Below are 12491 nucleotides of genomic sequence, written 5' to 3' on the forward strand. Positions count from 1 at the left end.
TATTCCAAGGCTGTTTGATAATTAAGTAAAGTAGGAAAGGTGCTTAGCATGGGGCCTGGCATATTACAATGCTCAATAAAATAAAACTAGCAGTTTTATTTTGTTACTGTAAATAATAAGATCCCATTTATGAAGCATTTTTCAAAATATCCAGCACATAGTAGATGTTCAGTTGATGTTAGCTTCTTTCCCCCTTGCCTGTGTGCCTGCTGCCACATGGGGCTGCTGGAGGCTGGGGCAGTGGCTTCTCACCCTGGTGTCTAGTCTTTGTCATAATGCTCTGCCTGTAGAAAGAGCTCAATGAATGCCTGGTTCACAGAAGTGAATTGATTGCTCTTGATGACATGGTCTCCTTCGTCAAGTAGCCAGTGACTCATGCCTCTTTCTTTCTCCTCCTTCCTGTCTCCTCTTTGGTTCTATTTCTGACTCTCATCAGTAGGAGGGGAATCTATGTTTGTCAAAGTGATTTTTAAAAATAAAAGACAGAGGGAGAGAGAGGGAGCTTCAGGAGCAATTCTCTGGGCTATTTTCCATTGAGCACAGGACAGTGAGAGCTGGATTGTTGTGGTTTCCAACTTTGTTTTTCTTCAAGTAAAAGAACCATAATGACACTATCAATAGTAGTAGCAGGAACTACTATGACCTTTCTGAGCACCTACTGTGTGCATGGCACTGTGCCAAGCTCTACAAATACATGATCTGTATTCATCATACATAAAGCACTTCAAGGGTGGTATTATTATCATCACTACTTTATAAATGAGAAAATGAAGGCTTAGAAGAGTTAGGTAATAATGAAAATGATATGTACTCCCATATTTACATACCAGTTATGAGCTAGACATTTTTTAAAATCTTATTTAATTGCAAACAGCATTATTATTTCTATTCTAGATGTGGGGAAACTGAGTGTCAGAGAGATGAAAAAAAAATACAAGCTTTCCAAAATCACACAACTGATGAATCGCAGAGCTGGGAGTCCGACCAAGCCCTGCTCAACTTTTATACTCATCTGTTCCCTTTCCATCAGGCCATTTGCTACTCTTTGAGGGAAGCATCATATTAAGACTCTGGCTGGAGGCAGCCCTGGGCATGTTTGAATGAGTGGGAAGTGACACATAGCATGAAACTCATCTACTCCAGCTGGGCAGACCCTGGGAAGCTGGCCCTGTGCCTGGGGCTAACTCTGGAAGTACAGAAATAATAATTCTGATTCTTTTATGGCACTTACTATGTACTAGGGACTGTTCCAAGCATTTTAGAATTAATACCTTTCTTATTCTTCACAATAAGTAGATATTGCTATTATTCCCATTTTATAGATGACGAGACTAAGGCTCAAAAAGGCAAATTGCCCAAGGAGGGGATTACACAAGAGCATAAATACCAGGAGACAGTGATCGTTGGGAAGCATTTTAGAGGCTGCCCACCATGACCACATTGTAAGCGAAGCAGTAGAACAGAGATTCACACCCAGGAGTCTAACTCCAGAGACCATGCTCTCAATCTCAAAGCTATGTGGCATTTTTGTTTAGCAAGTGGTGATTGAATCTCTATGAAATGCACAGCCCTGTGCTAAGCACTAGGAGCACAGAGATGAAACTGGTTCCATTTCCAAGCTCATTTGTTATTCCATACTAGCTTTTATTTTATTTTACTTTATTGTTTTATTTTATATAATCTCTACACCCACTGTGGGGTTTAGCTGGACATCAATTGGGTGACAAGACTTTTCTGTCAAAGAGCTGGGGCAGGGATCCCTAGGTGGCGCAGCGGTTTGGCACCTGCCTTTGACCCAGGGCGCGATCCTGGAGACCCGGGATCGAATCCCACATCGGGCTCCCGGTGCATGGAGCCTGCTTCTCCCTCTGCCTATGTCTCTGCCCCTCTCTCTTTCTCTCTCTGTGACTATCATAAAGAAAAAAAAAGAAAAAAAAAAGAGCTGGGGCACAGGGCCAGGCTCCAGTCAGAGCTGGGAAAATGGTACAACACAGATGGAGTGAGAAGGGTTGAGACCCAATAGCAGTGCAGCTGTTCAAAAATCATGCCTGGGCCACAGAATCACTAGTTTGAATGGGACAAAACCCTATGGGACAAGATTTGTGTGGAAAGAGTCTCATCTGTGGTGTTGACTCCAAGGAGCTCAGAAAGTTGAGGCAAGGGTGTATGAGGGTGGGGTGGATCAAATCCTGCTGAAGTGTTTCATAGATACACACAAAACTTCTGCATAGATAGTGCACTGATGATTTCTCTCAGTAGTGCCTAAAATTCCCAGTGTTACATGTTCACTCACTCGTCCATCTCTTCATTTATTCATTAATTCATTCATCCATTCACTGATTTATAAACTGGAGAAAATTGTATTTGCCAGAACTCTTAGGGAGAAGTACTTTATGTGGTTAGGAGGACTATTCTGATAAGCTGCTTGAGGTGTAAGGGTATAAGGAGTAAGACACCCAAAAACCATGCTCAACAAAAGGAGATGGAAATTTATATGCTCCCCAAGGGTGGTGGGGGTAGTAAGTACAGATTTTGTTTTGCTGAGTAAGGTTGTGCAAGTCTGGCCAGAGCTGAATTGCTGAGGATATGGAGAAAATGAGCCCTGCCAGGAACATAACTGTTATCTTCGATTTCTCATCTCTTATGCTCTAATCCAATACCATGCCCTACAACTCACCTCTTAAATACCTCTTGAATCTGTTTCTACTCCATTCTCATTGCTACCGTTCTTGTTCAAATCCTCATTGGAATTCACTTGAACCACTGCAAAGATCTTCTAAGTAGCTTACTTCCTCCCCTCTTTTCCTCCAGTCCATTCTCCACATCAAGCCAGAGTGATCTTTCTAAATAAAGTTCAGATCTAATTATGATAATTCCCTGCCTCAAAATCTTTTATTTTAAAAGATAAAGTCCCATAGGCACTGGAGTGGTTCAGTTGGCTGAGTGTCTGACTCTTGATCTCAGCTCAGGTCTTGATCTCAAGGTCATGAGTTCCAGCCTCACATTGGGCTCTGCACTGGACATGCAACCTGAAAAAAAAAAAGGTAAAGTCCAAATCCCATAGTACAACATTTAACGCTCTCTCTAGCTTCAGCACCAACCAATTTTCCATTTCCTACCATTCCTTAAGTTCTTTTGGAGTACTCAATGGCAAAAACTCTTTCTACTGCCAAAATACTTCTCCTTCACCTCTCTGCTTAGAAAATTTTCCTTTAGAAAAGTCCTTGTTGTCCTCCTACTATTGTCAAATAAGCACATCTTTCGGGACAATGCTTCTGGATTTGGTACAGATTCCATTAGTGGGAGCTTCATTGTCTACCACATTTATGATTCTCCTCCTGGGCATATTATGAGAATGCATTTTCTTGGATGTGAGTGTGTAACTTGCTTTAGCTAGTGAAATAAGAGAAGTGGAAATTTTAAGAGCCAACACATGACTCACACACTTTTTCTCTCTGGTTGTTGCCGTGTCAGTCTTTATCTTGGAATAAGAAAGACAAAAAGCAGAGCATCTAGCCAACCCTTAGTGGATATGTAGCAATAGTAAAAAATAAAACCTTGTTTAAGCTGCTGAGATTTGAGGATTGCTTTGTTATTGAATAACTCAGTATTTCCTAACTGACAACACTCTCTCTGCTTTGACATCTTCTATAATTACCAAAACTACATGTTTCTATCTTACCTGACTTGTGTGACACGTTTTCTTTATACTGATTATCTGGAACTAATGGAACTAGTGACATATTGCCACATACTGCTAATTATCAGTCTACTGGTATGTCTTAGTACCTCTGCACTTTTACTGAGGATCCTTGAGGGCAGGGATGGTGCTTGGTCCATTTTTATATAACACAAAACATGGTTCATGGCTAACGTATAAATTGTCATGAGTGTAGGAGCCAGACTTACTTTGAATTGCAATTCTGACACTTAGTGACCATCTCTCTGAGCCTCAATTTCCTCACCTGGAGTAAAATGGAGTAACCATATATGCCCTACAGGTTTTTCCTGAAGTGTGTGGATAACAAGTACAACATATGTACAAATAATAGCATGGTGAGGTTATCATTGTTCCCTTATTTGTTTTTATTATCATTATAGATTGTGTTCAAGAAATACTTGTGCATATGTCTATCATTGGTTGAGGTTTAGTGGTATATGCATTGGACTTGGAATCAGAAGTCCTAGATTTAAAGCATAGCTTTTGTCACCAGTTTTGTGACCTTGGGAAAGTCACTTACCCTGGCTGCATTTTTGCATTCTCAACTATAAAATGCAAATGCTAATAATACTGATTATCACAGGGTTTTCATAAAATTTAAATAATTTAATACATGAGGAAATGTTTTATACATGCTCAAGTATCATCATTCTAAAATTGTAACAAAACAGAGAAGATTGGCTGGTCCCTCACCTAAGGACTGTGTGGACATTTGTGAAGCATCCCAATGTGTTCCAATAACACTTAGCTGTTGGTCTTGTTTTTGCTTGTTTTGCTTACAGTCTTTCCAACTAGACTGTGATCTGCTTAAAATAAAGAATTGTGTTGGTTACTTTTCTGTTTGTTTGTTTCAAGTTTTTATTTGAAGTCCAGTTAACATATAATGTAATATTAGTTTCAGGAGTAGAATTTAAGAGATTCATCACTTCCATGCAACACCCAGTGCTCCCCACAAGTGTCTCCCTTTATACCCATCACCCATCTAGCCTATCCGCTGCCAGCAACCCTCAATGTGTTCTCAAGAGTTAAGAGTTTGTTTTACAGTTTGCTTCTTTTTCTCTCAATCTCTTTTCTTATGCCTATTTTATTTATTATTTTTTTCTTTTTTTAAATTTAAATTCGATTTCCCAACATATAGTATACCACCCAGTGCTCATCCCATCAAGTGCCCTCCTTAGTACCCGTCACCTACTTACCCCATCTCCCACCCGCCTCCCCCCATCCCCTCACCCTCCTCCCCTTCCACAGCTCTTTGTTTGTTTCCCAGAGTTAGGATCTCTCATGATTTGTCTTCCTCTCTAATTTCTCCCACTCAGTTTCCCTCCTTTCCCTTATGGTCCCTTTCACTATTTCTTATATTCCACATATGAGTGAAACCATATGGTGATTGTCCTTCTCCGGTTGACTTACTTCACTCAGCATTATACCTTCCAGTTCCATCCACGTCGAAGCAAATGGTGGGTGTTCATCCTCTCTGATGGCTTTTAGTGATATTCCACTGTATACATAGACCACATCTTCTCTATCCATTCATCTGTCTGTGGACACCGAGGCTTCTTCTACAGTTTGGCTATTGTGGACATTGCTGCTGTGAACATTGGGGTGCAGGTGCCCCGACATTTCACTACATCTGTATCTTTGGGATAAATATGCAGTGGTGCAATTGCTGGGTCATAGGGTATCTCTATTTTTAACTTCTTGAAGAACCTCCACACTGTTCTCCAGAGTGACTACACCATCTTATGTTCCCACTATGTGTTGGTTACTTTTTAAGCAAAATATTTATTTCTCCTTGTATAAGAGCAATATGTGCTTATTTTAGAGAAAATAAAAATGCAAGAAAAAAATTAAAATCCCTGTAATTCTTAACCCTTATACAGAGATAGTCACTATTAATCTTTTGATGTGCTTCTTTCCAGTTTTCTTATCTGAATTTATAGTTACAAAACTGATATTATATCACATATACAAGCATGTCCCATGTCCCAGCAAATATTTTTGTGCATAGGTCTGATTTTCTAATTTTGTAGCAAAAATTTTGAGGAGGAAAATTTCTGGGTCAAGAGTGCAAATATTTTTAAATGTCTTGAGACTTCGAAATTGATTTTTCAGAAAGACTTAACCAAGTTTCCACAAGCAAGGTGTGAGGTTGCACATCACACATTACATTACATTTTCATCTATAATGGGAATTATAATTAAATAGTTAAAATCTTTTTGTATAATAATTATTCATTTGCCTTTTTTCCTGTGAATCGTTTGTTCCTCTTGCTCATTTTTCTGTTGGAATTTCAATTATTTTCTTTCTTTCTTTTTTTTTTCTTAAGTTAATTCTGCCCCCCCTCAACATGGGACTTGAACTCATAACCCCAAGATCAAGAGTCATCTGCTCTAGTGACTGAGCCAGCCAGGTGCCCCTCAGTTATTTTCTTATTAATTTTTATGAGGTTTTCTTTATTTTTTAAAAAGATTTTTATTTATTTACTTGAGAGAGAGCAAGAGAGCATGGGGGGAGGGAGGAGCAGAAGAAGAAGAGAAGCAGGCTTCCCATTGAACAGGGAGTCTGACCTGGGACTTGATCGCAGGACCCAGGCAGGGATCATGACCTGAGCTGAAGGCAGATGCTTAATCAACTGAGGCAACTACGGTACCTCAATTTTTATGAGTTTCTTTTTTTTAAGATTTTATTTATTTATTCATGAGAGACACACACACACAGAGGCAGAGACACAGGCAGAGGGAGAAGCAGGTACCCTGCGTGGAGCCCGATGTAGGACTCAATCCCAGGACCCTGGGATCACGCCCTGAGCCGAAGGCAGATGCTCACCACTGGGCTGCTCAGGTGCCCCCTTTATGAGGTTTTAAAAACCATTTTATTCCACTTACCAAGTACAGTACAAGACACATAATAGGTGATCCTTAAATACACCTTGGGTTAGTTGTTAATTAGTCTAAGGATTTCTTGGAACAAAAGCAGACTTTCTAGGAAGCTAACTCTTTCCTTTTCCTACCCAGGACACAGCTGGACAAGAGCGGTACCGGACCATCACCACAGCCTATTACCGTGGGGCCATGGGCTTCATTCTGATGTATGACATTACCAATGAGGATTCCTTCAATGCTGTCCAGGATTGGTATGAGATTCATTCACCTTGTTCATTCATTCTTCATCAAACTGTCTAGGAAAACCTACTGTGTGAGTGAATCCACGTACAACTTCCCCATGAAGTTTATCCCTAGGATGGGGTTCAAGAGCACATTTATTCAGGACACCTAGGTGGCTAAGTGGTTGAGCATCTCCCTTTGGCTCAGGTCATGATCCCAGAGTCCCGGGATCGAGTCCCACATCGGGCTCCCCAGGGGGAGCCTGCTTCTCCCTCTGCCTGTGTCTCTGCCTCTGTCTCTGTGTCTCTCATGAATAAATATTTACTCATGAGAGACAGAGAAAGAGAGAGGGGGGTGGGGCAGAGACATCAGCAGAGGGAGAAGCAGGCTCCACGCAGGGAGCCCAATGTGGGACTGGATCCCGGGACTCCAGGATCACACCCTGGGCCGAAGGCAGGCGCCAAACCACTGAGCCACCCAGGCTGCCCTAAAATCTTTTTTTTTTTAAAGCACATCCATTCAAAGTTTGTAAAGATCTACTATACAATGGAACTAAGCACAGCTCCTGAGGCACAACCTCTGAGTAACTTACATCTTTCTTTCGGGAGCATAACTCACAGGGAGAAGGGAGCATGAGGGGGAGGATAGGTAAGAGGAACAGTCCGGGATTCTTGCCCCTAATCAGTGAAAAGGATGAGGATGGGAAAAGGTGGAGCATCTGTTGCCATGGGTCTTCTTCGGAGCCAGAGAGGCTGAGCAGGCCCGGGGTGCTGCAGCAGTGCTGGCCAGCGCCAAGCTGATCTGCTCCCCTTTGCACAATAGCCACCCTTTGAGGACTTCCCTTCTCCGACAGAACAGGTGCTGCAGTATGTGAAGTACTGTTGGGGCCTTGTAGCCTTGAGCTGAGGGTGACTTTGCAGACTGTCCCAGGTGCCAACCATACGTCTATCATTCGTTCTCCTTCTCAGCCTGCCGGTCATTCTCCCCTCCCTCCTTTCTCTCTCTCTCTTCCCTTTTAACAAGTACTATCTTCCTTTTTCTTTTTTCCTTGCTCTCTTTTCTTGTTTCTCCCTTTTTTCTCTTCCCTTTTCTCTTCCTTTTCCCCTTTCTTATTTCCTCTCTTCTCTTCAATCATGCTCTGTCTCCCTCCTCCTCCTTCCCTCCCTCTCCATCTTTCCCCCCACTTCCTACCATGGAGTGACAAGCTCTTTCTTTAAGTGTCTCCACACTGCTCATTCTCTGTTGGCCTTGACTTTCTTCCCTTTCACCAAATCAGTCCCTGTTCATTCTGTCTCAGGAACACAGTGATTTTAACACCTGGTGACAATTCCTCCAAGAATAACCTGAGTTGCTAATCTGGAAGCTGAGAGTGGATGGGGGTGGGAGGAAGGAGGAAGATGACAGGAAGAGGACACATGGAGAGTTGGCTCTAGTTCCCTGCCTTGAGGCTGAAGATTGAGTGTCTATTCTTCCAAGCCCTAGCCTTTCAGTTTTGCCTCTGAGCAACTTGGTTCTAGACTAGCCTCCACCCACCATCTGAGCCCCAGTGCTCAGCACCTGGCAGCCCACAACAAATGTGGCTGAGCGAATTACGTAGCTTGAGGCAATGGCTTCTCGCACTTAAAGAGAAAATTAGTGGTGAGATCAGCTTTAGGAGCAGAGTTGGTAATCCGTCCAGGTTGTATTTAGGGTTGAATTAAATTGAGTGTCAGTGTCAGGATAGGGTCACATTTAAGATCTGCTACAGGATTAATCATTTGCTGGCCTATTCATTCATCAGACATTTGTGGACACCTTCTCTGCTCTGTGCTCTGTGCTGGGGACAGGAACTCCAAAGATAAATGAGACTATCCCTGCCTTCAAGGAGAGACTTATAAATTCAGCCAAATGTAACAGGTGCCGCAGTAAAGGTGTAGGAAACCAAAAGGAGAAATAATCATTTCTATCTGTTGGAGTGGTTAGAGACAGAGTTAGGCCCATCCCCACAAAGAGATATATCCACGATATAAGGGTCCTGTTTTATTCCTTATGTTAAAATTTTGTTTCTCATTATATAAGTAGCATATGTTCAGTTTTAAAACTTGAAAAATACAGAAAAGTATTTTTTTCAAGGATTTTTATTTATTTTTTTGAGGGGGTGAGGAGAGCAAAGAGAGACAGGGACAAGCAAACTCTGATTCCGTGACCGGAGATCATGACCTGAGCCGGAATCAAGAGTGAGTCACCTAACCAGCTGAGCCACCCCGGCGCTCCTACAGAAAAGTATTTTTTAAAAGTTTCATAACCCATCCTATATAAAGGAAATCACTGCTGATATTTTGGTTTCTACAAATAATCATCTGAGACCTTAATGAATGTTTATAAGTCATGGAAGAGGAAGGAGAGACTAGCTGGGCCTGAGAAAGCCTGAGAAGGCTTCCCCCAAGGAATTATGGGATCAGCTCTGGGAATGAGTTAGTGCGGGGAAGGGACTCCCAGTATAGGCAGAGGCACAAGCCATGGAAGAGCATTGCAGCATGGGTGGGAAGTGGGAGGAAGTGTGATGAAGCTGTAGAGACAGGATGTGAATGGTCTTGAACACCTTAGGTCTTGAACACTTCATCACTCAGCTAGTCGGGAGGGCTATAGATGAGTCCTTTTAAGAAAGGACTTATAGTGGTCAGACAGATGTTTTAGAAAGAGCTTTCTACCCAGTGAGGAGAGAGGAGGGCTGGGTGAGGTGTGCAAGCAGGGCTTACGGGTCACCACCTGTTGCAGCCAGCCGGGGCAGGTATCTATGTGTCCTCAGCTGAGTTCATTGACATAATGTGGATGTAGTTCGCTCCCTGGAAGGGAAATGATGTCTTCGAGTTTCGCAGGGTCCTTGCCAGCATGCAGGATGTCTTTAACACAGTCCTCTCTCTGTCTCTCTTTAGGGCTACTCAGATCAAGACCTACTCCTGGGACAATGCACAGGTTATCCTGGTTGGGAACAAGTGTGACATGGAGGAAGAGAGGGTTGTTCCCACTGAGAAGGGGCGGCTCCTTGCAGAACAGCTTGGTATGGGCACAACATATGTGTGTGTGCATGTTTACATGGGAGTGGGACAATAAGGGGGTGCTGCGATTGTGGATTATGTGCATGTGTGCTCTGTGTACGTTGTTTTATATTTGTGCAATGTGCATATAAGCTTTTTGCTCTTTTAGGTTATGTAATTTATGATGTGTATATTTTGTTACATTGAATTAATAAGTACAATTTAAATTTATGAACTCTTCTTCACCAGTTCCTTCCACAAAGGTTTTGAGGTGTCCCATAAAAATCATCATAGTACATCAATAAAAAAATAAGAAAATTGGAGAAAAGGGAAAGCAGAAGGAGGAGGAACTTAAGAGGAAGCTAGGGGTGAGATAAATGTATATATTTTAAATTCCCAGCCATGTGTGAGAACTGGGCCAAAATACTGGCTTTTGAGCTTCCTATCAGGCATGCAAAGAGAGAAACATAATCAATTACAGGGTCTCGAAAGAGTCCTTAACATAAAAACAAACCCATTGTTCAGAGAAGCACTTCTCTCCATTGGCAACTGTAGAGCAGACTCTATATGTTGGGTATGACTGTGTCCTTAATATCAAACCTCCTTACAGCGACCACAACATTGTGTCTTAGAATTTCTCTCAATGTAAACTGATGTTTCTTTACCAAAACACAATCACAACAAAAGTAATTGTATGAAGGGATGAAACAATGTGGTTTAAGTATGCAGCTCAGTGATGCTCAGACTTTTTCCAAAGTTAAAGCGCCTTTATCTTTGTGCTCCACCAAGACCCAGGCGCTTCAGGTGTGTCTCAGTGGCCCCACAGCAGAACGCCTACCAATACTTGCTTCAAAGATCAGCTTCTTCCTTCCCTTCCCTTCCCTTCCTTAGATTTTATTTATTTATTTGACAGAAAGAAAAAGAGAGAGCACAAGCAGGGGGAGGGGCAGGGGGCCAGAAATGGGGCTTCATCCCAGGACCCCGGGATCACGACCTGAGCCAAAGGCAGAGGCTTAACGGACTGAGCCACCCAGGTGTCCCGTTTTCTTGTCTTCTCTTGTCTTTTCTATATTGAGGTTCAATGTAGGATTACCTTGGAGAAAACTTCCCCTAGAAGAAAGGATATATTGCTTAACTTTTAGCCAATCTCTCTAAATATGTCTTACAACCTAGGTATTGTAAATATTGAGGAGTAGGGAGTTTAAAGGTATTCTCTGATGGTCTCTGAAGTATAGATGTTTGGGCTTGTGGGCAGCAAACTGTATAATAGACAAATGTGAGTTGTGTGTGGTATATATTTGTATTATGTGTATTATGAGTACATGTGTAGGAGAGTGTATTATACTCTTTCTTCCCTCCTCTATTCCCAGGGTGGCCTGGAATAGAAATAAGCAAACTGTAGGTGTTTAATAAAGAGAGAGGTTGGAGTATCTTGGACCTTACTATTCTTAGCCCACCACAGAAGTTCACAGGATCCAGAAAATGTCACCAACCCGTCCCCCAGGTTCACAAAACAGTAGGCATGTGGCCAAGCATATATTTGGGTGACCTTAGGCTATCACTTTATGCTTTCAACCTGCTGTCCCCAGGGACACTCCCAACACTTTCTCTCAGTGGCTACACCCCATCTGTTTAGAGTGTTCTTTTCTACTCCCCACCCCCTACCTTCATCCAGCCAGTAAACTTCCACTCACTTTTCAAAACAGCTCAAGCTTCACATCTTCTATGAAGCCTCCCCTGGCTCTGAGAGCTCTTTTTCATGCCCCCACCTCACACACACAGCAGATACAGTACCTATCACACTTGGGTGCACTTGTTTACTTGTCCCTAAAGTTCCAGGGGGACAGGAAATGAAGTCTAGTTTATTTTTGTGCCAACAGTGCCAACTTACATGGCCTAGCACCAAGTAGACACTGCAAAAATATGTTTTGATTAAATTTTATTATGCTAAGTATTTGGCTACTTCATATTATTTCAATCCAATTAAGACTTCCTGAGTGCCTACTCCATGCCAGGTACTGTGCTGTGAAATAGGATATACACCCCCATCTGAAACAGTGATACCCCAAGTGATCAGTGTTGTGATAGAGGGATATGCTGGGGGTTGTGGGGGCGCAGAGGAGGCACCTAACTCCGTGGGGATCAGAGAACATAATGCTCAAGCTGAGTCTTGAAGACAAATAGGAGCAGCCAAGTGAGGCGGAGAAGCAAGGACATTTCAGGGGAATAACACTGGCAAAGGTGAGGAACAGCACTCTGTGTTCAGGGAACTATAAATCATTGACTGTATGAGTCGAGAGTAGCATTTTCCAAAGAGAAAGACTTATGCCATTGGGAATGTGCAAGATGATTTTATGTACATGCTTTTATATGTATTAGAAAAAAATACATATTCAGCACATCAAGTCCTTAGACTTAAACAAGACTAAGTTTTAAAAGGTGAGTTAGTTTTCTGTTTGGAAAAAATATAATTGGCATGCCAAGCCCTTATGACTAAGATTTTTTTAAAGTGAGTTGGTTAAATATTTATTACATATTTACATCGTGCCAGGCACTGTTCTAAGTGTTTTAAAATATTGCTCATTTAATTTAATCCCCCTAGAGCCCTCTGATATATGTGCTTCTCTTATCTCTATGGGTTGGGTTAT

The 12491-nt window shown here is 42.1% G+C and overlaps 1 protein-coding gene and 1 long non-coding RNA gene across 7 annotated transcripts in view; one reads left to right on the top strand and one right to left on the bottom strand.

Annotated features, from left to right (window-relative positions):
• RAB3B (RAB3B, member RAS oncogene family) overlaps nt 1-12491 on the top strand; it is an 82538-nt gene that overhangs the window by 49348 nt on the left and 20699 nt on the right. For all 6 annotated transcript variants that reach the window (XR_012005459.1, XM_072772131.1, XM_072772129.1 and 3 more), the window contains 2 exons: nt 6737-6855; nt 9742-9866. Coding sequence is in view for 5 of the 6 variants with exons in the window: in XM_072772131.1 (XP_072628232.1) it covers nt 6737-6855; nt 9742-9866 (244 nt within the window). In the remaining variant the exon portion in view is untranslated. The remainder of the gene's footprint in view (nt 1-6736; nt 6856-9741; nt 9867-12491) is intronic.
• LOC140602529 (uncharacterized) overlaps nt 3015-12491 on the bottom strand; it is a 61292-nt gene continuing 51815 nt past the window's right edge. Inside the window, exon 4 of the long non-coding RNA XR_012005462.1 lies at nt 3015-3029. This is a non-coding gene — a long non-coding RNA (uncharacterized lncRNA). The remainder of the gene's footprint in view (nt 3030-12491) is intronic.

The sequence above is a fragment of the Canis lupus genome, chromosome 13 (genome assembly GCF_048164855.1).
Source record: "Canis lupus baileyi chromosome 13, mCanLup2.hap1, whole genome shotgun sequence".
Classification (NCBI taxonomy): Eukaryota; Metazoa; Chordata; class Mammalia; order Carnivora; family Canidae; genus Canis; species Canis lupus.